Source organism: Macaca nemestrina, chromosome 16 (assembly GCF_043159975.1).
Source record: "Macaca nemestrina isolate mMacNem1 chromosome 16, mMacNem.hap1, whole genome shotgun sequence".
NCBI classification, from domain to species: domain Eukaryota; kingdom Metazoa; phylum Chordata; class Mammalia; order Primates; family Cercopithecidae; genus Macaca; species Macaca nemestrina.
In genome coordinates this window covers 85,714,901-85,739,801 of record NC_092140.1, presented here as the reverse complement: position 1 = coordinate 85,739,801, position 24,901 = coordinate 85,714,901, and the positions used below count along the sequence as shown (strand labels likewise).

At 39.3% G+C, this 24,901-nt stretch overlaps 1 protein-coding gene across 1 annotated transcript; it reads left to right on the top strand.

The window, feature by feature from the left end:
- LOC105491739 (WW domain binding protein 4) lies at nucleotides 1-24,304 on the top strand. The gene is made up of 10 exons (XM_011758406.3): nucleotides 1-168; nucleotides 1,119-1,191; nucleotides 3,468-3,530; nucleotides 3,616-3,739; nucleotides 7,297-7,470; nucleotides 10,527-10,573; nucleotides 11,783-11,858; nucleotides 15,369-15,562; nucleotides 20,319-20,482; nucleotides 22,684-24,304. Coding segments are annotated over exons 1-10 (1,128 nt in total). The 5' UTR covers nucleotides 1-166; the 3' UTR covers nucleotides 22,895-24,304.
- The last annotated feature ends 597 nt before the right edge of the window (nucleotides 24,305-24,901 follow it).

Sequence of the window (24,901 nt, the reverse complement as noted above, 5' to 3'; positions counted from 1 at the left end):
CGTAGTTGGGAACGGCGGAACGCTGGTCCCGGGGACTAAGGAAGGTGTCTGGGTAGGAGCGAGGTTCGGGTGGGCCTCGGGCGGCTGGATGAGCCCGACTCGTCCCGCTGAGAGAGCGCGAGTCTGAGTGGAACCCTGGACGACTTGCAGAGCGGCTGGCGCAGTCATGTGAGTTGGGTCTCAGGCCCTGAACAACGAGGTGTTGTTTCTCTGGGCGGCCCCTTCTCGCCCGGGTCTTCCCCTCCTCTCCTCCCGCCCTTCGGCCGGGGGCGTGACGGATGCGTTCTTAACTCGCTCGGGACCGGCCCCAGACCTGCAGGGCCGGTTCTCAGGGCGGGGTAGAAATGTTACCCCGCCGAGCGCCCTGGGGTATGGGGCACGGGCTCTAGGGGGAGGCCGGCGGCCGGTTCAGGGGGCGGGTTGGACGGCCGCGGGTGAAGCGACGCAGTGCTCTCTCCACGACGCTGTCGGGGGTCGCACGCGTCCCTTTGGGCTTCGAAGTCCCTGAACCCTAGGGTATTGTGAAACTGGGGCTGGGCTGCGACCTCCCCCGCCCACTGGAAGCGGCCAGCCCTGGATAGCGTAATGATTTTTTTTTTTTGGTCGGCCGTCTACGAAGTCCCTCGGCTTTTCCAATTCTCTCTTGCTTTGAAGCTCGAGAACAGTTTGTTTTAACTGATAGTCTCGGAGGAACTGCAGTCTTCCCCCAGAGTAGTCTTGTATGTTTTTCTTTTGGTGGGAATAACTTATTTAAGACAAACTTTATGAGTTTCCTCAGGTCTCCATTACATCAACCTCCCCCAAAGCCAGAAAGGACAAATGTTGTCTAAGATGTTCCTTAGTTTTTCGTAACGATGACGGTAACAAGTGAGGAATTTTTGAAAGCCATCTTATTGAAGGGAGTTTTGTAGTGAATTAGGTACAGACTTTTCCTGCTCTGCTGGCAACAAATTTCAATTGACTGCTCCAACCAGATAAACAATAAAAAACGGCTGTATATAACAATACAAGATTTAGTAGCAGGGGCATGTATTTCAAAATTTAAAAAATGTAAAGCATGCAAAATTTTACCTTTTTAAGTTTTACATGAGCTTAGCCTTGTTTTCTCCCTTTTTCAGGGCGGACTACTGGAAGTCACAGCCAAAGAAATTCTGTGATTACTGCAAGTGCTGGATAGCAGACAATAGGCCTGTATGATAATTCCGCTATTAGAGATTCTAATAATAATTGTGTTGAATGAAGTACTTTTTTATGTAAACTCAGTTTACAAAGCACTTTTATGCACATTGCTCTTGCATTTTAAAAACATCAAAAGATTTCTGTTTTCTCAGTCCCCTATGAAAGCTGTGAGCCTTCTTCCTTTTCATCAACCTAACTTTGATTATGTATTAAGTGAAATTATTTCTCTGTGGCCTTTAGGGAAATGGGCAATGAGTAGGTCATCTCATTCATGTTTATGAAGCACCTACATTATAACGATAGTGTTCATAGTACTGTCATACACAAAGAATTGTGGAAAGCCTTTAAAATATAAAAGCAACATTTTAGTTTTGTATATTTTCTGCTCTAGAAATAATCAAGTGTATTTAATGCAGAGTTGTATATCTTTAGATGCTTAAATTTGAAAGAACACCATTATTCCCTTTCTCATGAAACAAAGTAACAACTCTGTTAGGTATGTTGTTAGTCTGTCTCATAGTTGAGATCCAGTGTTGAAGATGTAAAGCAAAAAGCACACCACTGATTTTTCTCCCCAATACTGTGTACCTACCACATAAACACTAAGGTATCTGTTAAATGTATTTTATGTTGATACCCTTTTTACTTGGCAAAGTTGGATGCACAAAGAATAGTAGTCTCATATTTTAATGCTGTGGATTTCTTCTGTAGACGTTTATTTACTGTTATCTGCGGGGTGTTTAGGATTTGGATTTTTTTTGATGTTTTGGTCTTTTTGGATAGTTGCTAAAGTTCTTGACTCTTTTATTTTACCTGGGCTATCATTATAAATAAATACCGTGAATTTTTTAAATCACACAAATCACTTAAAAGTCTCTCTTTCTTGGAGGTACCTAGGCTGTAAAATGAATTTTGTGAATTATCTAGAGTAAGTAATCCCTTCCAGTGTAGGATTGGTAATACACATTGAATTGGTAATACACATTGATTTAACCTTTAATTAGTAACAAAGTTAATTTAATTTTGAATGGTCCTTTAATATTGTATTCTTTGTGTAGTGTAATCAACCTTAGGAAACCCAGTGTATGAAAAACAGGAGGATTATCTGCTTTACAAAGTCACACTTTAAAGATGAATTCACGGTAGTATTTTAGAATAGCTCAGTTAATGCATCATATAAGATTTGATTGACAGAACTTATTTTGCAGAGCTTGCCAGGAATTTCTTACTGCATTTAACTAGAAACTTGTAATTTAGGGAGCATTTCTGATTGTTTCAATAGATAATTGCGCTCACTCACCCACCCCTGTCCCCAGTCATCCAGTTGCCATCACTCCCCATAGGTTATCATTTTTTTTTCATTTTCTTGCCTATCCTTCCATTGTTTCTACATGCATGTAGACACAAGTTCTTCTTCCAGCATACATAAAAGATAATGTACTGTATATATTGTTCTGAACTATAGTTTTTAAAAATTGAACAGTATGTAACTGGAGCTCTCTTTGTATCTATACATGAAGAGCTTCTTTTTCTCTGTTACTGTAGCCTATGAGAATGTACCATAGTTCAGCCAATCAGTCCCCTAGAGATGGATACTGTATTGTTATTGCAAACAGTGCTGCAGTCATTAAGCTTGTATATATCATGATTTTGTACATGTGCAGGTATATCTATAGAATAAATTACCAGAAATGAAATTGCTGTGTCAAAGGGTAAATGTATTTGTAGTCTTGATGTTGCCAAATTATCTTCCATAGAAGTTGTACATTTTGAACCATTACCACATTGTATAAAAGCGTTTGTTTATAATTTAGGAGGAATCTTAAAATACGTACTTTTCTCCTAATTTTGAGGAATAAAGCAATAAAATAATTGTTCTCTATGTCCCTCCTTACGACAAATAGAGCAATAAAATTCTAAAGGCTTTTGATGTTGAAAGTTGTTTAAAAATCTTTTGGCTTCATGTCGTGTTTGAGTCCTCATTACAATCATAGTCACTAGATTAGTCATCAAGGGTACCTTGTATTTTTCTCCATTAATAAGGTCGTCATGGTTTATTTTAAGAACCAAAGGAAACCTAGTCAGAGGACATAATAATAAAACAATGTCGTTCCCTAGCGTCATTTGATTAAAAGGGCCAGTTTGCATTAAATTAATGTTTTCATCTTTTCTGCCATTCATTTTAATTTTAATTTTCTCATGTTTATGAGAAAATTGTTTATGTTTACTATGAATTTTATGATGTTTATGTAGTTTTCTTTTGTATTTTCTCTTTTTTCATTTTCAAGAGTGTTGAATTTCATGAAAGAGGAAAGAATCATAAGGAAAATGTGGCAAAAAGGATCAGTGAGGTAATTTAGATTGTTTCTTTGCTAATTTTTCTATGCAAATGTCAGTCCTTTATCTCACTTTCACTGTTATGTATGTCTTACATAGATTAAACAGAAGAGCCTGGATAAGGCAAAGGAAGAAGAAAAGGCATCAAAGGAGTTTGCTGCAATGGAGGCAGCTGCCCTGAAAGCATACCAAGAGGATTTGAAAAGGCTTGGCTTAGAATCAGGTAAAAAAAAAAAAAAAGCAGCCAGCATGTTTTAAAAGTAACATCAGAGGTCATGCTAAGTAAGCTTTGATTGTTTCCATAAAGAGGTTATAAACTCAGTATACTCTCAGTGCTTTTATTATGCATCATGGCCCTGTTTAGACTATGGAAGTTTGTTCATGCCCTTTTGTTGTACTTTTAATGTTTTATCTTTGAACACCTTCATTCATAGCAGCCATACTACTTTGGTAATCCTAGCTCTATCCTAGGTAAGTGGTTCATTTCAGAGACACTTTGAGGTTTTTAGGTATTCTAGTTATTTGGCTAAAAGACACTATGCATTTAAAAAGAGGCCCTGCATTATAATTATAATTCACTGTGTCCATATGGTGAAAATTATGAGTCTTGTATATTTATATGGGTGATTATGTAATGAATTAACCTTTTGTGGACAATTTGCAGATTTTACTACTAGAAGGAAGTTCCAGGTGAAAGACATTATTTAACTAGACTGTGTCTATCTTGTCATTGAATTTAGGCTTTAAACTGGGAAGGTTTTGTGAATAATTCTTCCATATCAAATCGATTTTCCTTAAGCCAAGCATATAGCAGATCTCAGTTGATCTTACGTACTGGTTGCAGTCATCAACATGTGATGGTATTCCTCTAATAAAAACAGCTTTCAATTAAGGTTTTAAGCAGAGTACCAGTTAAGTTAATTGGCATTGTGTTCATTAAATAAGAACAGTTGTAGCCAGACTTTAAAAATGTTATCCTGGACATTGGTAATTAAAAGGTGGGAAAGTTGTTTGGTTCCTTGAGGATAAAGCCATATGTTCATTTTGAAAGGAAAAAGGATTTAGGCATTTCTGGAGAGTTAGGAGTAGGTGAAAGTCCAACTATTATCAATTATATGCATTGAGAGATTCCATTATGCTGCCCTTTGAGCAAATAAATTTTACCATTTTATATTTAAATGGATTTTTCTTATTAAATATTATCATTGCCTTGTTTTTCCAAAAAGGATATATATTCCTTTAAACATACAAAAATGCAGTACAAAGAAAAGAGATTTTGAAAACTCACTAACTGTTAAGACCTTTTGCAGACCTCTTCTTTTTTTTTTTTTTTTTTTTTTTTGAGACAGAGTTTCGCTCTTTTTGCCCACGCTGGAGTGCAATGGCGCGATCTCGGCTCACCGCTACCTCCACCTCCCGGGTTCAAGCAATTCTCCTGCCTCAGCCTCCCGAGTAGCTGGGATTACAGGCATGTGCCACCACCCCGGCTAATTTTGTATTTTTAGTAGAGACGGGGTTTCTCCATGTTGGTCAGGCTGGTCTTGAACTCCTGACCTCAGGTGATCCACCTGCCTCGGCCTCCCAAAGTGCTGGGATTACAAGCGTGAGCCACCGCGCCCGGCTGCAGCCCTCTTCTTTAAATCTTTTTTAAAATTACATATTTTGTGCTGTGGTCTATTTGCCGGTTTTATTTTTTCTCTCAATGATATATCAAATGTATCTTTTCTTTTAAATAATTAGGGAGATAATATCATTTTTATATGGTAGTTAGGAGCAGACTTTGGAGTCAAACAATTTCCTCTTGCTAGTTATAATTTTAGATTATTAAAACTAAATGACATTATGGTATATATTGCTTACTATGTGAGCACACATAACAAATGTTGAATAAATGGTAGCCACTGTTATTTTGTCTCTGTACTATAATTTATTTAATCTTTTCCTGGTTAACATTTAGGTTGCTTAGCATTTTTCACTAAGATGCATTAAGCATCTTGATGCATGTATCTTTTTACACTTAATTTGTCTCTGTAGATTCAGTTTCTAGAAGTTCCATTACAGTATCAAAGTGTAAATATATTTTATATTGATAGTTAATACCACATTGTCTCCAGAAATGGACTGATTTACATTTTCAGTAGAACAAAAATAAGTTTATTAACCCGTTTTAGGAGTAACTAGCCAATCCTTTGGAAAGTAAAGACATTAAAAACTATTTTTCTCTCTTTTTTTTTGAAGACAGGTCTCGCTCTGTCAGCTGGCTGGAGCGCAGTGGCACAATCATGGCTCACTGTAGCCTTGACCTCCCCTGCTTCAGTGGTCCTTCCACCTCAGCTTGCCACCAGTCCCAGCTATTTTTTGGTGGAGACAGGGTCTTGCCATGTTGCCCAGGCTGATCTGGAACTCCTGGCCTCAAGCAATCCACCTGCCTGGGCTTCCCAAAGTGCTGGGATTACAAGTGTGAGCCACCGTCCCCCACCAAAACTACCCATTTTTTCAAACCAGTGTAAATACCTGATCCATCAAACTAATACTGGATTTGGTCATTCTTTTCAGTACTTACCGATCTTCTGCAAAACAACAGAAAAACATTTCTTTGAATATTAGCAAAAGTAAATGTTAATTGGCTGGGTGCTGTGGCTCATGCCTGTAATCCCAGCAGTTTAGGAGGCCAGAGTGGGAGGATTGCTTGAGCCCAGGAGTTCAAGACCAACCTAGCAAGATGGTGAGACCCCACCTCTGCTACGATATAAAAATAAAAAATTAACTGGGCGTGGTGGTACGCACCTGTAGTCCCAGCTACTTGGGATGCTAAAGTGGGAGGATTGCTTGAGCTGAGGAGTTCAAGGCTACTATTGTGGGCTTTGATTGCACCACTGCACTCCAGCCTGGACAACATAAGAAAAAAAAAAGTAAAAGTTATCTGAATTGTCTTTGTAATTGTTGTCCATTTTTCTATTAGAATGTTTGATTCATAAAGGATCTTTGTTAGGAATATTAACCCCTTGCTATATTTATTGTAAATATTTTTTCATTTGTTTTATTTTTTTTATTTTTGTCATACAGAATATCTTAATTTTTATGTAGTCAAATTTAACATTATTTTACTTTGTGTTCTTTTTGTAACTATCTTTGACCTAGTATTTAATAAAAAAGGGGGAAGAGAGCAGGGAGTGGGAAACAGCTTTGCTTTTTTCCCAAATAATTAACCAGTTAATCTAAAAACTTTCTTTTTAAACATGCTTTCTTTATTTCCATTTTTATTATTTTATTTTTATAGATTTAGGGGGAACAAGTGCAGATTTCTCATATGCATATATTGCATAGTGATGGAATCTGGACTTTTAGTATACCCATCGCCCGAATAGTGAACATTCTACCCAATAGGTAATTTGAAAACCTCTTTTTTTTTAATGATCTGTCTTTTATCCTCTTGATATGAAATACCAGCCAACCTGAAGTTGGCCCTGTGTCTGGACTATTCTGTTTCAATTATGTGCTTGCCTATTTCTATGTCAGTTCCACACTGCTGGCTGTATTTTTAACCCATAGTTTTAGAATAAGTTTTAATGGCTGGTAGAACTAAATTCTCCTTTTTCTTTTTATTACAATTTTCCTGCCCTTACATGTTTATTTTTCCGAATGAACTTTATAATAATGTGTCAAGTTCTCAAAAGAATCTTAGGTTTTTGATTGAAATAACGTTAATGTTTTATGCCAACAACAATAAAAAATAGTAGTTAACTATGGCTGCTTTAGTACCTTCTCTCATCTCTTTAGAAATTTTGGAGCCAAGCATAACACCAGTAACCAGCACTATCCCACCCACCTCTACATCAAATCAACAGAAAGAAAAGAAAGAAAAGAAAAGAAAAAAAGATCCTTCAAAGGGCAGATGGGTAGAAGGCATAACCTCTGAGGGTTACCACTACTATTATGATCTTATCTCAGGAGGTAAGTCATTTCGGCATAAAACTGGTAAAGAACAGTGTCACTAGTAGAATAGAACAATTTATTTTATGTTAGGATTTGTATCTAATATTGGAACATTTTTCATTTTTGCCCCAAAGGTAAGAAAATTATGTGCCCTTTAAAAAGGTACCTTTCTCATAGTAACTAAGTGTCATACTTAGTCAAAGCCTTTAATAATGACTTTCTTACAAATAAACTATAGCTTTATATTTTCTCAATAGTAACTTCTGTAAGTATAAACTACATGGAAATAAAGAATTTTGCGTAGAAATAAGGAATTTGAAATCCACTTCACAAATTGTAGGGGTACTTGAAATAAAATATTCTACAGTAGAGATTTTCTTTTGGGAGCCAGTAACTGATTTCTTTTTTGTGTAGCTGCCTTGATTGATTTGATATTATTACTGAAAAATGGCATTGTGTATTTTATTGGAAACTGATACCCAACAGAAAAATACACAGTGCCAAGGCCAGGTGTGGTGACTCATGCCTGTGATCCTAGCATTTTGTGGGGCCAAGGCGGGTGGATCACTTGAGGTCAGGAGTTCAAGACCAGCCTGACCAACATGGTGAAACCCCATCTCTACTAAAAATACAAAATTAGGCCAGGCGCAGTGGCTCACACCTGTAATCCCAGCACTTTGGGAGGCTGAGACGGGCAGATCACGAGGTCAGGAGATCGAGACCATCCTAGCTAACGTGGTGAAACCCTATCTCTACTAAAGATACAAAAACTTAGCCAGGCGTGGTGGCGGGTGCCTGTAGTCCCACCTACATGGGAGACTGAGGCAGGAGAATGGTGTGAACCCGGGAGGCGGAGCTTGCAGTGAGCTGAGATTGGGCCACTGAACCCAGGAGGCGGAGCTTGCAGTGAGCGGAGATTGGGCCACTGTACTCCATCCACAGAGTGAGACTCCCTCTCAAAAAAAAAAAAAAAAAGGCCGGGCGCGGTGGCTCAAGCCTGTAATCCCAGCACTTTGGGAGGCCGAGACGGGCGGATCACAAGCAGGAGATGGAGACCATCCTGGCTAACACGGCAAAACCCCGTCTCTACTAAAAACACAAAAAATTAGCCGGGCCAGGTGGCGGCGCCTGTGGTCCCAGCTACTCGGGAGGCTGAGGCAGGAGAATGGCGGGAACCCGGGAGGCGGAGCTTGCAGTGAGCTGAGATCTGGCCACTGCACTCCAGCCTGGGCGACAGAGCGAGACTCCGTCTCAAAAAAAAAAAAAAAAAAAAAAAATTAGCCGAGCGTGATGGTGCATGCCTGTAATCCCAGATACTTGGGAGGCTGAGGGAGGAGAATTGATTGAACCCGGGAGGTGGAGGTTGCAGTGAGCCGAGATCACACCATTTCACTCCTGTCTGGGCAACAAGAGTGAAAGTCCATCTCAAAAAAAAAAAAAGAAAGAAAGAAAAGAAAAAATACACAGTGTCATTTTACAGTAACAATATCAAAAGCATCTTTTTGTTTTTCCTAAAAACTAAATGTATTTGGGGTTTTTACTCCATATATATTTTAGAATAAATTAATACACTTATTCTACCTTTATGTAGCATCTTACTCTCCAGAGTCATAAAATTTAGTGACAGAAGCTTGATACAAGGAGGAATTTTAAAGTGCTGTAATAGAAGTGTAATTAAGATTATATGGGAACTCATAATAATGTTGAATTCATTGTGATTATGTAGCTTTGAGAGATTATCATAGGAGTTACTTTAGAGCTGATCTCTAAATTAAGATAAGGACGTCAGGAATGATGCCTTACTCACCATTTTATCCCTAGCACCTAACTTAGTGCCTGGCATAGTGCAGACACTCTGTGTTTTGATTAAAGAAGACTTCAGTAGATTATTCAGAGGTACAGAATGCAGACAGAACAATATGAACCGCAAAAAAGGTTTGAAAGTACTGGGAAATAGTGGTCGAGGTAAAACATGCAGTTGTTTGAAGACATCTTAGTAGAGTTAGACTGGAAGGTAAACTGGGGCCATATTATGGAGGGCTGAGAGAATGATGGCGCCATTTACTTAGATATGAGATACAGGAACCAAAAATAAGTTTAATGGGGACAATAATGAATTAGATATGTTGGATATGTTGAATTTGAGGTACCTACAGAATATTCATATGATAACTTTTGGTAGCTGATTGATGGTTACAGTGTGGAGTTGAGCAAAATTGAGTCTGGGGATGTAGATAGTATGTTAACCTTTAGGAGTATATGAGATCACAAGCAGAGAGAATAGAGCAAGAAGTAAAGAAGGTGAGTGTTACATATATTAAAGGAATGGATAGAAGAAAAGCCAGCAAAAGAAGGTTAAGAATGCTAGGAAGGTAGGAAATAAGATCAGAGTTAATCATGAAGAAATCCTTGGGCTAACAATCTTACTGTAATGACTATTATCATTAGGATCATAATTACCTTTGGACTATGTAGAAATATTAATCTGTTAGAGTTTGCACTGAGCTTTAAGTGACATGCATATTGTAGTTTAGCAATGAAGATACCATAAATGATGATGTACTAGCTATTAGAAGTCTTTGTCAAATTCCCTTAGAAACTATTTTCTTTTCTCCCTTCAATGTTTATTGCTTGCTTCTTTTTTTCAAATGCTACTTTATATTCTCTTCCTCTCCATGATACATGTTTTTAATTTCTGTATACTAGTTGTTCCTCTTCTGAGTCCTTACTCAGTTTATCTCTTAATCTCCCTTGCCCCAAAATATCAAAAGGCCTTTGAAACTTATCAAACCTGAATTCTATGAAACCTTTATGAGAAGCCCTGCCTGGCTCTAAAATTCCTGTGGAAGTTCCAGTAACTTCTAATCCCTTGTTCTGTCCTTTCTTCTTGGTTACATAGCATTCACATAGATTCTCTGTACTGGAGTGTATGTTCTGTTTTATTTTTCAAATATGTGTTAAACTGTAGACCTGTAGTGTTTTGTACATAATGACTGTAAGTTTTGTCCAAATTTTTTGGAAAGTATTTTTTTAAAGCAAAAACATTTTATAAATGCAATATATTTTGCTTTAAGCATCTCAGTGGGAGAAACCTGAAGGATTTCAAGGAAACTTAAAAAAGGTAACTGAAGCATGTTAATAGTATTTTTGTTTTATTCTTTAAAGTGATTGGTTTCTTGGGGTTTTGTAGAGGTTTGTTAAAGCAACTTTACTTACAAATACTCCACTCCCTCCACCCCGAAACTGTGTCCTTTTTTTTTCCCATAATGCTTTTGTTAGAAGGTTGAATGGAGATGAAATAGTGGTATCTGGCCGGGCGCAGTGGCTCACACCTGTAATCCCAGCACTTTGGGAGGCTGAGGCGGGTGGATCACGAGGTCAGGAGTTAAAGACCAGCCTGGCCAAGATGGTGAAACCCCATCTCTACTAAAAACTACAAAAAAATTAGCCAGGCGAGGTGGCAGGTGCCTGTCATCCCAGCTACTCAGAAGGCTGAGGCAGGGGAATCGGTTGGACCCGGGATGGCAGAGGTTACAGTGAGCCGAGATCGCACCACTGCACGCCAGCCTGGATAACAAAGTAAGACTCTGCCTCAAAAAAAAAAAAGAGTACTGATATCTATCCAAAAACAGCATTCAGGGCAAATATTAGTTGGTTTGCAGTCAGTTGCCATTCACATGTCGCTGTCCATTTGGAAAGAACTGTTCCTGGCTTTCAAAGGTGAGACATTCACTCCTTGAAAGTTGGTTCATTATTAGCAAAAACCAAGCTTCCTGGCCATGATTAGTACTACCACCCCTAATACCCAGGTATATTAGTCAGTTCTTGCATTGCTATAAAGAAATACTTCTGAAACTAGGTTTAAGAAAAGGGGTTTAATTGACTCACAGTTAAACGCAGGCTATACAGGAGGCTTGGTGGCATAAGCTTCTGCAGAGGCTTCAGGAAACTTAAAATCATAGCAGAAGGCTAAGGGAAAACAGTCACATCTTACGTGGCCAGACCAAGGGAGCAAGGGGTTAGCCGGGAGGTGCCACACACTTTTCAATGACCAGATCTCAGGGGAACTTGCTCACTATTTCGACAGCAGCACCAAAGGTGGATGGTGTTGAAACCATGAGAAACCACCCCTGTAATGCAGTCATCTCCCACAAGGCCCCATCTCCAACATGGAGGATTACAATTCTATATGAGATTTGGGTGGGGATGCAGATCGAGATACCACCAGGTGTCAGGAGGAGAGGCAAGGGTGGCTGACTCTGTCTGAGTTATTCAATAGAAATTCATCATGGTTATCCTCAGTTTATGCTGGGTTTTTTCCTCCTATTAGACAGCAGTGAAGACCGTTTGGGTAGAAGGTTTAAGTGAAGATGGTTTTACCTATTATTATAATACAGAAACAGGAGGTAAGTATTACCTTTGATTATCTTAAGTATTTAAAATTGTACGTGGAACTGCTTATTGACCTGCTGATTAATCATCTGAACTTGGAAATTTTAGTATATGATAAACATATTTGTATAGCAAACATGAGTTATTTTTTGTAAATTAAAAACAATACAGTAGAAAAGCAAAAAGATTTCTATTCATGTTATATTGTGCTGTTCACCAATGTTATTCTCAGTTGATACTGCATTCACAAACTTAAAAATAGAATCATTTTAGCTTTCTCTGATATTACTATTTTTATAATTATTTTAGAAATACAGTCATTACAGCCGGGCACGGTGGCTCAAGCCTGTAATCCCAGCACTTTGGGAGGCCGAGACAGGCGGATCACGAGGTCAGGAGATTGAGACCATCCTGGTGAACCCGGGAAACCCCGTCTCTACTAAAAAAAAAATACAAAAAACTAGCCGGGCGCAGTGGCAGCGCCTGTAGTCCCAGATACTTGGGAGGCTGAGGCAGGAGAATGGCGTGAACCCGGGAGGCGGAGCTTGCAGTGAGCCGAGATCGCGCCACTGCACTCCAGCCGGGGGACAGAGCGAGACTCCGTCTCAAAAAAAAAAAAAAAAATTACAGTCATTACCTTGGAAAGTAGCTTAGAGATCATCTAGCCCAACTTGCCTTTTCCTTTTAAAAAATAAAACTGTGGCTGGGCACGGTGGCGCATGCCTGTAATCCCAGCACTTTGGGAGGCTGAGACAGGTGGATTATCTGAGGTCAGGAGTTAAGCAACCAGCGTGACTAACATGGTGAAACCCCGTCTCTATTAAATACAAAGAAATTAGCTGGGTGTGGTGGCGCATACCTGTAATCTGAGCTACTTGGGAGGCTGAGACAGGAGAATCTTGTACCTGGGAAGTGGAGGTTGCAGTGAGCCGAGATCGCACCATTGTACTCCAGCCTGGGCAACAAGAGCAAAACTCTGTCTCAAAAACAAACAAAAAAAAAAAGTAGGCCGGGTGCAGTGACTCACGCCTATAAGCCCAGCACTTTGGAAGGCCAAGGCGGGTGGATCACCTGAGGTCAGGAGTTCGAGACCAGCCTGACCAACATGGTGAAACCCCTTCTCTAGTAAAAAATTACCCAGGCATGGTGGTGGGCACCTGTAGTCCCAGCTACTTGGGAGGCTGAGGCAGAGAATCGCTTGAACCCAGGAGGCAGAGGTTGCAGTGAGCCAAGATCGCACCACTGCACTCCAGCTTGGGTGACAGAGCAAGACTCTCTCAAAATAAAATAAAAAATAAAACAATCTATTTAGTAGTGTCTAACAAATTAGTAAAAGTGAAAATTTAAGGCCGGGCGCGGTGGCTCAAGCCTGTAATCCCAGCACTTTGGGAGGCCGAGACGGGCGGATCACAAGGTCAGGAGATCGAGACCAGCCTGGCTAATACGGTGAAACCCCGTCTCTACTAAAAAATACAAAAAACTAGCCGGGTGAGGTGGCGGGCGCCTGTAGTCCCAGCTACTCGGGAGGCTGAGGCAGGAGAATGGTGTAGACCCGGGAGGCGGAGCTTGCAGTGAGCTGAGATGCGGCCACTGCACTCCAGCCTGGGCGACAGAGCGAGACTCCGTCTCAAAAAAAAAAAAAAAAAAAAAAGTGAAAATTTAAAAATGTGTCAGTTGCATAAATACTTAATGAAGCATGCATAAATACTAATTGTTATCTAAAACTTTAAAATTAATGTTTCATCTAATTTAACATAAACTGCTATAACATTAATGTGACTTTAGGAGAGGTTTGTTTTTGTTTTTTAAATTCTGTTATCATTAGCTCATTGCATAGCATTAAATCTTTTAGGAAGAAAAGGCCCTTTTAACTTCCAAGTAGATATTTAACCTGCCCAGTTACAGCAATGTTTATATTCCAGTACAATTGAAGGTTGGGATTTTTATACATATAAAATAGTATAGTGATACAATGTAGCTTTAGAGTTAGACAGATCTGAGTTCAATGCACAGCTTCTTTCCTTACCAGTGATGTGACTGTGGGCAAGTCACTGAGCCTATATAGTCACTCTTCAGTGAAATAGAATAAACATATGTGCTCTGTAAGGTCATGAATGTCGTATGTCATAAAATTCCATGAATGTCGTATGTCATAAAATTCCAATAACAGTGCTTGGCACATAGTAGGTGCTTAATAAATTACTTGTTGAACTGGCGCGGCAGCTCACACTTGTAGTCCCAGACCTTTGGGAAGTCAAGGCAGGCAGATCAGTTGAGGTCAGGAACTCACGACCAGCCTGGGCAACATGGTGAAATCCCGTCTCTACTAAAAATACAAAAATTAGTTGGGCATGGTGGCACTTGCATGTGATCCCAGCTACTCAGGAGGCTGAAGCAGGAGAATCGCTTGAATCTTGGAGGTGGAGGTTGCACTGAACTGAGATCACGCCAAGTAAATAAGTAAAAATAAAATAATTTCTTGAAAGTCATATTGTTACTTGTGTGAAATGTGGATAAGGAAAAGTAATGTTTTTCATTAACCCTGCCAAGAACTCTGTATTAATTAAGGTACCATATATATTGATTTGCCTTGAATGATTACAGTTTATTCCTGGACCAGAATAATTATTAACGGCAGCCCCTTTCACTCTTAAGCTCTCCCAGTTGAAAATAGGTAATTAATTACGAGGTAATTAGAAATATTACTGTTTGCTGAAAACCCAATGAACCACTGGATGGCAGTAGAGTTAGTCAATTGAGATTCCCACTGCTGCCCCCCCACCACCAAACCACCATATAAAAATGAGAACTTAATACTCAGTGCTTCACAATGTAATTTCACTCGATGAAAATCTTAGGAATTTTTTTTTTTTTTAATTGAGACAGGGTCTTGCTCTGTTGCCCAGGCTGGAGTGCAGTGACATGATCATGATTCACTGCAGCCTCTATTTCCTGGGCTCAAGCAGTCTTCCCACCTCAGCCTCCTGAGTAGCGGGGACTGCAGGAACATGGCATGATGCCTGCTAACTTTTTAATTTTTTTAGAGACAGGGTCTTACTATGTTGCCCAGGCTGGTCTCAAACTTCTGGGTTCAAGCAATCCTCCTACCTCGCCTTTTCAAAGTGTTGGGATTACAGGCATAAGCCACCACACTGGGGCCAGGAAAAGAAATCTCTGTGATAAGTAAGTTTCAGGAAATCTCTTGTTTGCTCATTATCAGTATGTTTCCTGAAATTGGTGTCAGATAAATTGTGAACCGTTAGAAATCTCACCCCGTTCTTAGGTCTCTCATTCCATTGGAGTTACAGTTTATACATCTAGTAAATCCAGGCTGTTTGAAGTCAATTTCTGAAAGATACAAGAGCAAGAGGTTTGGGAACTCTTATTATCTTCTTGATCAAGAGATAATATGAAATTAACATACAGTATTGTCATTTAATAGTGTAAGTGATAAAGGTTATGTTGAAATTACATCTGAATAGAATTAATAACTAAATAACCTGACTTTAAAATGTGTTGAACAGAATCCAGATGGGAGAAACCTGATGATTTCATTCCACACACTAGTGATCTGACTTCTAGTAAGGTCAATGAAAATTCACTTGGCACCCTAGATGAATCCAAATCATCAGATTCGCATAGTGATTCTGATGGGGAACAGGAAGCAGAAGAAGGAGAGGTCTCTACAGAGACGCAAAAACCAAAAATAAAGTTTAAGGTAGGTTTTTTATTTTTACTCTTCACATCAAATTTTTTTTTTTTTTTTTTTTTTTTGAGATGGAGTCTTGCTCTGTCGCCCAGGCTGGAGTATCTCAGCTCACTGCAACCTCCACCTCCCGGGTTCAAGTGATTCTCCTGCCTCAGCCTCCCGAGTAGCTGGGACTACAAGCGCGTGCCACCACACCCAGCTAATTTTTTGTATTGTTAGTAGAGACAAGGTTTCACCGTGTTAATAACCAGGATGGTCTCAATCTCCTGACCTCATGATCTGCTCGCCTCAGCCTCCCAAAGTGCTGGGATTACAGGCGTGAGCCACCACACCCAGCTGATATCAATTTTTGAAAAGCTCTACAGACCTTAAGTCTTCTGATAGAACATAGAAATTAAGACATATTTTGGCAAGTGGATAAATAAAACTGGAAACACTCAGGAGCCCATGAGTCAAAGCAGAGAAGACACGTTATTAGCATTGAGCAATGGTTGCAATTGTTGGCCTGAGAAATGTAGGAAAATTGAAAAGTTCCTACATACCTAAGCTACACCTAGGATCTTGTCATTGCCTACAGTTTCTCTACCAACTTCACAAATCTTGATGGAACTTAGATTAAGGGTTATGTCCAGTTTACAGAGGAGCAGCAGCAAAGCCTTCGTTGTAGTTGCCATCTCACAATGATTATAGCCAGCCAGATTTAGGTAATCTGGTATCCAACTTAGGATAGAAATAATTAATTTCTGTCATCAAAATTAATGTATTCCAACAACAACAAAAAATACAGAACCCTGCTGAACATAGATGCAAAAATCTTCAGCAAAATATTGGCAAACTGAATCTAACAGTACATCAGAAAGATTAATACACCATGATAAAGGGATGCTTTATTCCAGGGATGAAAGGATGGTTCAAAGTATGCAAATCAATAAATGTGATTTACCATATAAACAGAATTAAAAACAACCATATAATCAGCTCAATAGATAAAAAGCATTTATTAAAATTCAGCATCCTTTCATGATAAAAACCTTCAGCAAACTAGGCACAGAAGGAACATACCTTATAATAATTAAATAATAAAAGCCATATATGAGGCCAGACACTGTGGCTTATGCCTGTAATCCCAGCACTTTGGGAGGCTGAGGCAGGAGAATCGATTGAATCTGGGAGGCAGAGTTTGCAGTGAGCTGAGATCGTGCCACTACACTCCATCCTGGGTGACAGACCGAGACTCTGTCTCAAAAAAAAAAAAAAGCTGTATATGATAAACACACAGCCAATGTTATACTGAATGGGGAAGCATTGAAAGTATTCTTCTTAAGAACTGAAACGAAGCAAGGATGCTCACTTTAACCACTCCTTTTCGACATAATATTGGAAGTCCTAACCTGAGCAGTCAGGCAAGAGAAAGAAAGAAAAGGCATCCAAATTGGGAAAGAGGAAGTCAGACTGTCTCTGTTTGCTGATTAAATGATCTTAGTACCTAGAAAACCCTAAAGAGCTCTCCAAAACACACCTGGATTTGGTAAGTGACTTCAGTCATGTTTCAGGATACAAAATCACTGTACAAAAATCAGTAGCATTTGTATATACTTGTATCTATACAATAATGGTAAAACTGAGAACCAAATAAAAAACTCAATCCCATTTGTGATAACTCCACAAGGAAAAAAATCTAAAAATCTAGGAATACATTTAACCAAGGAAGTGAAAGATCACTACAAAGTGAACTACAAAACACTGATTGAAGAAATCATAGATGATACACACAAATGAAAAAATATCTCATGCTTATGGGTTGGAAGAATCAATATCACTAAAATTACATACTGGCCAAACCAATCTATAGATTCAACACAATCCCTATCAAGTTACCAACTTCATTTTTCACAGAATTAGAAAAGCCAATCCTAAAATTCATGTGGAACCAAAAAAGAGTCTCAATAACCATAGCAGTCCTAAGCAAAAAGAACAAAGGTGGAGGCATCACATTACTAGACATCAGACTATACTCCAAGACTTTCATAACCAAAACGGCACAGTACTGGTATAAAGATAGACACAGATTGATGGAACAGAATAGAGAACCTGAAATAAAGCCACATACCTACAACCAGCTGATCTTCAACAAAGTCAACAAAAATATACACTGGGGAAGGGATACCCCATTCAATAAATGATGCCAGGAAAACTGGCCAGTCATATGCAGAAGAATGAAACAGGACCCCTACCTCTCACCATGTACGAAAGTTAAGATGGATTAAAGACTTAAATGTTTAAAGATCTGAAACTATAAAAACCCTAGAAGGAGGCCAGGCATGGTGGCTCACGCCTGTAATCCCAGCACTTTGAGAGGCTGAGGTGAGCAGATAACCTGAGGTCGACAGTTCAAGACCAGCCTGACCAACATGGAGAAACCCCATCTCTACTAAAAATAGAAAATTAGCTGGGCATCCTGGCACATGCCTGTAAGCCCAGCTACTCGAGAGGCTGAGTCAGGAGAATCGCTTGAACCCAGGAGGTGGAGGTTGCAGTGAGCTAAGATCGTGCCATTGCACTCCATCCTGGGCAACAAGAGTGAAACTCTGTCTCAAAAAAAAAAAAAAAAAAAATTCTAGAAGGAAATCTAGGAAAAACTAATCTGGTCATTGCCCTAAGCAAAGAATTTATGACAAAAGTCTTCAAAAGTAAACACAAAAACAAAAATAGACAAATGGGGGGGACTTAATTAAATTAAAAAGCTTATGCACAGCAAAAGAAACAATTAACAGAGTAAATAAATAGCCCACATATTGGGAAAAACTATTTGCAAACTATGCATCCAACGGACTAATATCCAGAATCCGCAAGGGACTCAACAAGAAAAAAACTCCATTGAAAAGGGGGAAAAGGACATGAACAGGCATTTTTCAAAAGACACACAGATGGCCAAAACACGTGAATAATGCTCAATATCACTGATCGTCAGAGAAATGCAAATGAAAATCACAATGAGATACCATCTTATACCAGTCAGAAGGCTGTAGTCAAAAAGTCAGAAAATGTCTGGATGCAGCGGCTCATGCCTGTAATCCCAACACTTTGGGAGGCTGAGGCTGTCAGATCATTTGAGATCAGGAGTTCAAGACCAGCCTAATCAACATGGTGAAATTTCTTTTACTAAAAATGCAAAAGAAATTAGCCGAGTGTGGTGGCGCATGCCAGGAGAATTGCTTGAACCTGGGAGGCGGAGTTTGCAGTAAGCCAAGATCATGCCGTTGCACTCCAGCCTGGGTGACAGAGCAAGACTCCATCTCAAAAAAAAAAAAAAAAAATTAAGAAAACAGATACTGGCAAGGATGCAGAGAAAAGGAAACACTTATACACTGTTACTGGGAATGTATGTTAGTATAACCTTTATAGAAAACATTTCTCTGGCCGGGCGCGGTGGCTCAAGCCTGTAATCCCAGCACTTTGGGAGGCCGAGAGGGGCGGATCACGAGGTCAGGAGATCGAGACCATTCTGGCTAACACAGTGAAACCCCGTCTCTACTAAAAATACAAAAACTTAGCCAGGCGAGGTGGCAGGCGCCTGTAGTCCCAGCTACTCGGGAGGCTGAGGCAGGAGAATGGCGTAAACCCGGGAGGCGGAGCTTGCAGTGAGCTGAGATCCGGCCACTGCACTCCAGCCTGGGTGACAGAGCGAGACTCCGTCTCAAAAAAAAAAAAAAAAAAAAAAGAAAACATTTCTCAGAGAACTAGAAGCAGAACTGTTACTCAATCCAGCAGTCCCACTTCTGAGTATCTACCCAGAGGAAAAGAAATCATTAAATAAAAAAAGACGCCTGCACTCATGTTTGTAGCAGCATTGTTCACAATAGCAAAATGTTGAAATCTATGTAAGTGTCCATCAGTGGAGAATTGGATAAAAAAATGTGTGTGTGTGTGTGTATATATATATATATATATACACACACACACACACACACACACACACACACACCATGGAATACTACTCAGCCATAAAAAATGAAATGATAGCTTTTGCAGCTATGTGAATGGAACTGGAGGCCATTAATCTAAGTGAAATAACTGAAAGTCAAATACTACATGTTCTCACTTACAAGTGGGAGCTAAACAATGGGCACACATGGACATACAGAATGGACTAATAGATAGTGGAGACCATAAAATGTGGGAGGGTGAGAGGGAGTTGAGTTGAAAATCTATCTATTGGGATTGTTCACTATTCAGGTGATAGATACACTAAAAGCCCAGACTTCACCATGACATATACATGTAAGAAATCTGCATTTGTACCCCCTAATTATTTTTAAAAAGGTAAATTATACAAAAAGGGAAAAAATTACGAAATACAGATAGGCAAGAACAAACTCCCTATACTCTTGCCACCTCCCAGAAAAATTCAACAGAGGCATAATTATAAAGGGAGTCACTGTTGGATATGCAAGTAAAGTAAGAAAGCAGAAAAGAGGAGAAGTTAAGAGAACCCTGTTTATATGTCCTTAATTGTAGAATTTAAGACATTAAGGTGATGATTTAGGGAGCCTTTGTCATAGTATATCAACATTTCAGACATGGAAAACCTAATCAAGCAGTAAAGTTCTATGTATATTTATTGTGTTATGTGCAAATTTAAATTGAGTTAGTGAATTATTTATAAATCTATAACAATACCTTTAAAAGCCTTAGTTAAAGTAGTTTTATTTTCATCCTGGTAGTTTTGCTTTAACTGTATTATTTCTTGGCTTTTACATTTCAGGAAAAAAATAAAAATAATGATGGAGGAAGTGACCCAGAAACACAGAAGGAAAAAAGTATTCAGAAACAGAATTCATTAGTTTCAAATGAAGAAAACTCCAAAACTTTTAAGAAATCAAACCCATATGGAGAATGGCAAGAAATTAAACAAGAGGTTGAGTCTCAGTAAGTACCTGGAGCTTTAATCTCACTGTTATTACAAGTGATTTTACATCCCAGTACTTCCCTAAATTGCAGTAAGTAATTTCAAGGATGCTGTGCTTATTAAAAGTATAGCTTGAGGCCAGGTGTGGTGGCTCACACCTGTAATCCCAGCACTTTGGGAGGCTGAGGTGGGCGGATCACAAGGTCAAGAGATGAGACCATCCTGGCCAACATGGTGGAACCCTGTCTCTACTAAAAATAGAAAAATTAGCTGGGTGTGGTGGCATGTAGCTGTGATCCCAGCTACTCAGGAGGTGGAGGCAGGAGAATCGCTTGAACCCAGGAGGTGGAGGTTGCAGTGAGCTGAGATTGCGCCAGTGGACTCCAGCCTGGCAGCAGAGCAAGACTCCGTCTCAAAAAAGAAAAAAGAAGTGTAGCTTGGCCGGGTGAGGTAACTCACACCTGTAATCCCAGCACTTCAGGAGGCCAAGGCAAACAGATCACCTGAGGTCAGGAGTTCGAGACCAGCCTGGCCAACATGGCAAAACTTTACCAAAAAAAAAAACAACTTAGCAGGGAATAGCAGCACACATTGTGTTCCCAGCTACTTGAGAGGCTGAGGTAGGAGGATCACTTGAGCCCAGGAGGTTGAGACTACAGTGAGCCATGTTCACACCACTACACTCCAGCCTGGGCAACAGAGTAGGACCTTGTCTCAAAAAAAAAAAAAAAAAAAAAAAAACAGCCGGGCGCAGTGGCTCAAGCCTGTAATCCCAGCACTTTGGGAGGCCGAGACGGGCGAATCACAAGGTCAGGAGATCGAGACCATCCTGGCTAACATGGTGAAACCCCGTCTCTACTAAAAAAACAAACAAAAAAAAACTAGGCGGGCACCTGTAGTCCCAGCTACTCCAGAGGCTGAGGCAGCGTAAACGTGGAAGGCAGAGCTTGCAGTGAGCTGAGATCCAGCCACTGCACTCCAGCCCAGGCGACAGAGCGAGTCTCCATCTCAAAAAAAAAAAACTTGTAAAAAGTAAATAGATAAACAAATATTGCAGCAACTCAAGTATTACTCAGCAAAGTACATTTCTATAGGATTCAGTGTTGCTATTTAGTTTTATAACTTAAAACAGCCTATGATAACTGATAGCAAAGAAGGTCCTTGATGGCCAGGCAGGTGCAGTGGCCCACATCTATAATCCCAGTACCTTAGGAGGCTAAGGCAGGAGGTTCACTTGAGCCCAGGAGTTGGAGGCTGCTGTTAACTATGATGGCACTACTGTACTCCAGCCTGGGAGACAGAGCAAGACCCTGTCTTAAAAAGAAAAAATCCTCGGAATAGACTGCCTTCTGCAGAGCTCCATTCTCCAAATAGGATGATATGTGTTTTTCAACAGGTTTTATGCTCTCAGCTACTTAGAGTTAAACATAACAATCTATCTGGTCCATGTTCCAAAATCTCATAGATGAGACTGATGGGTGTGATGTGACTAACTTGCTCTTTCACGGACCAGTTGACTACCTAGGGAGTACAGTACTGTGATAGGCTCTTTTTAATCAGGTACTGATATCAGGACCACTCAACTGATTATTTATAACTAATCATGTGGATGGTTGAAGGGCTAGTTCTTAGAAAAGGAGTGCTAGGCATACAGCTCCATTCAGTCTTCTACACAAGGAAAATGAGATCTCAATTCACTGCAACCTCTGCCTCCCAGGCTGAAGTGATCCTCTCACCTCAGCCTCTCAAATAGCTAGGACTATAGGCACATGACACCATGCCCAGATAATTTTTGTATTTTTTGTAGCAATGAGGTTTCACCGTGTTACCAAGGCACATCTCGAAACTCCTGAGTTCAAGTGATCCTCCTGCCTCGGCCTCTCAAAGTGCTGGGATTACAAGCGTGGGCCATTGTGCCCAACCGCCTTATCCCTTTACTTGTACTGCTTATATATAAGACCAAGCGTTTTCTTAGATAATGCATCCTTTGTGCAACAGGAATAAATTAATACATAGACCTTCTCCCGGCATTTATCCACCTGAATAAGTGCTCAATATCTTAAATAATATTGTAAAGTCAGTATTTTAAAGTAATTCCTGCTCCAAAATGAGCAACTTCTAATGTATTTTCATTAGAAAGCTGATCTTGGGGCATTGGTTATATGAAAATGTTTGTCTTACCCTGTCAATTACTGGTTTTATTTTAACTCTTTATTTCCAGTGAGGAGGTAGATTTGGAACTTCCAAGCACTGAAAATGAGTATGTGTCAACTTCTGAAGCTGATGGTGGTGGAGAACCCAAAGTGGTATTTAAAGAAAAAACAGTCACTTGTCTTGGAGTTGTGGCAGAAGGAGTGGCTCCAGTCTTCAAAAAGAGAAGAACTGAAAATGGAAAATCTAGGAATTTAAGGCAACGAGGTGATGATCAATAGTTGCAGGAGAGCTTTTTGTATATGCTTTTAGGACAGAATGGAGACTTATACATCCAAAGTTTATCTGTGTGTGTTTGTAAGTACTTTGATGCTAAAAATTTAGATTTATTCTAAATGTATTTGATGTGAATTAAAATAAATATTTTTTCATGTGAAATTTATTTTGGTTCCTAAAATGGAAGCCTACCACATTGCATTGTAATACAGTGTATTATGTTCTGTGTCTAAAAATTGCTAATTAAGTCATAATTTAAGATGCTATGTATCTGTTATTTAAAACATGGAGAAACAGGGCCTTTATTCCATTGGTATTCATATGAACATATTTATCCTGCATTGAAAATGCATTACTTTTGCACATTGATGTTAACTGTTGTCCAAATAAGTATCAGAGTACATGAGAAGATTCACAGCCCAGTGATGATTTGGTTCTGAGGCTGATGTAAAAAATGAATGCATATTGGCTTACCTTACTCAATTTAAAGTCAAAAGCCAACAACCAGGAGCAGCTCAGGTACTTCAGAGGTGCTTAATAATGGAGTGAAAACTGGACCAGAGGTGGAAATGTATATTTGCCCCAGTTCACTTCAAAGCAGCAAACGTTTAAGCATTTTACTTTGAACCAGGCATTGTGTTAGGAATCCAGGGATAAAGATGAATGAAATGTATTTCTGTTCTTCAGTAGTTCACATTCTAGCATATTCCCTTTTTCCCCCAGTCATGCACTCTTTTTAGCAGCCTTATATGTACTAGAAAAGATTTTTTAAGGTTTATTTAAAGCTGTGTAGATGAAGACTTGATCTAAAATAGTATAAGGTCTCCGGCTTCAGTAAAAGTTTTTAGTGTTTACTTAAATTAGTAATTTATCACTTTCTGTCTGGTTAAAATGTCTTAAAAAGAATTTTCTTATTTAATCCATTTAGTAGTTACCTCCTTTTTACTTTTCAAATTCACAAAATTATATTTCTCATAAATTGTATAGTATTTAACTTTTGATAGTTAATATTTGTCTTTTTAAGATTACTAGTGTACATGTAAAAAAATAGCTTATTAAAAACTTTGTCAAAGAATAAGTTAAGTATTGTTGTTATTCTAATTCCAGTCAGAATCAACTTAGCATTGGTGAGATAGTATTTGGAGATTTGTCTTTGCATTTTTTCAGTCTACTTTTTGGGTATCTTATGAATGTGAAAGCCTAAACTTTCCCCTTCATTAGGAAGAGAGATTTTATAGTTCTTGATAGCCCATTCATCATCTAGCTGAGCAGTGCATTTTGGGGCTTCACTCTTCTCAGCTGGAAAAAATAATGGACTGTAAATGCAGTGCTCCTATACTTTACCCACATTTAGCTCTTAAAAAATACAAAATTGAAGGCATTTTTTAAAATTAGACCTCGTGTAAACTTTCTCTTTGATGATTTTTAAAACAATCTCCTTTACTTTTTTTTTTTTTTTTTTTTTGAGACGGAGTCTCGCTCTGTAGCCCAGGCTAGAGTGCAGTGGCCGGATCTCAGCTCACTGCAAGCTCTGCCTCCCGGGTTCACGCCATTCTCCGGCCTCAGCCTCCCGAGTAGCTGGGACTACAGGCGCCCATCCCCTCGCCCAGCTAGTTTTTTGTATTTCTTAGTAGAGACGGGGTTTCACCGTGTTAGCCAGGATGGTCTCGATCTCCTGACCTCGTGATCCACCCGTCTCGGCCTCCCAAAGTGCTGGGATTACAGGCTTGAGCCACCGCGCCCGGCCTCCTTTACTTTTGAAATTAGTATTCTCAAAAACTGAAAGCAAGGTAAATGTCCTTAAACAGTATGGTTTTAAGGATTGCTCAGAAAAGACTTGATAATAACAATATTTTAGTAAATCAAATCATGAAAAATAGTAATATTCCGTCTGCTTTAGAGGAATAGAGAACATAACAGCTTTTAACTTACTTGGATGTTTTTGTAAGTGATATCATTTCTACTATTACCTTTCTATATTTATATATGTATATATAATATATATATACTTG

Excerpts from the sequence above, each read along its gene's own strand:
- LOC105491739 (XM_011758406.3), top strand. Across the intron at positions 1,192-3,467 it reads GGATAGCAGACAATAGGCCT|AGTGTTGAATTTCATGAAAG; the intron begins GTATGATAATTC and ends TTCATTTTCAAG. Across the intron at positions 20,483-22,683 it reads AAACAAGAGGTTGAGTCTCA|TGAGGAGGTAGATTTGGAAC; the intron begins GTAAGTACCTGG and ends CTTTATTTCCAG.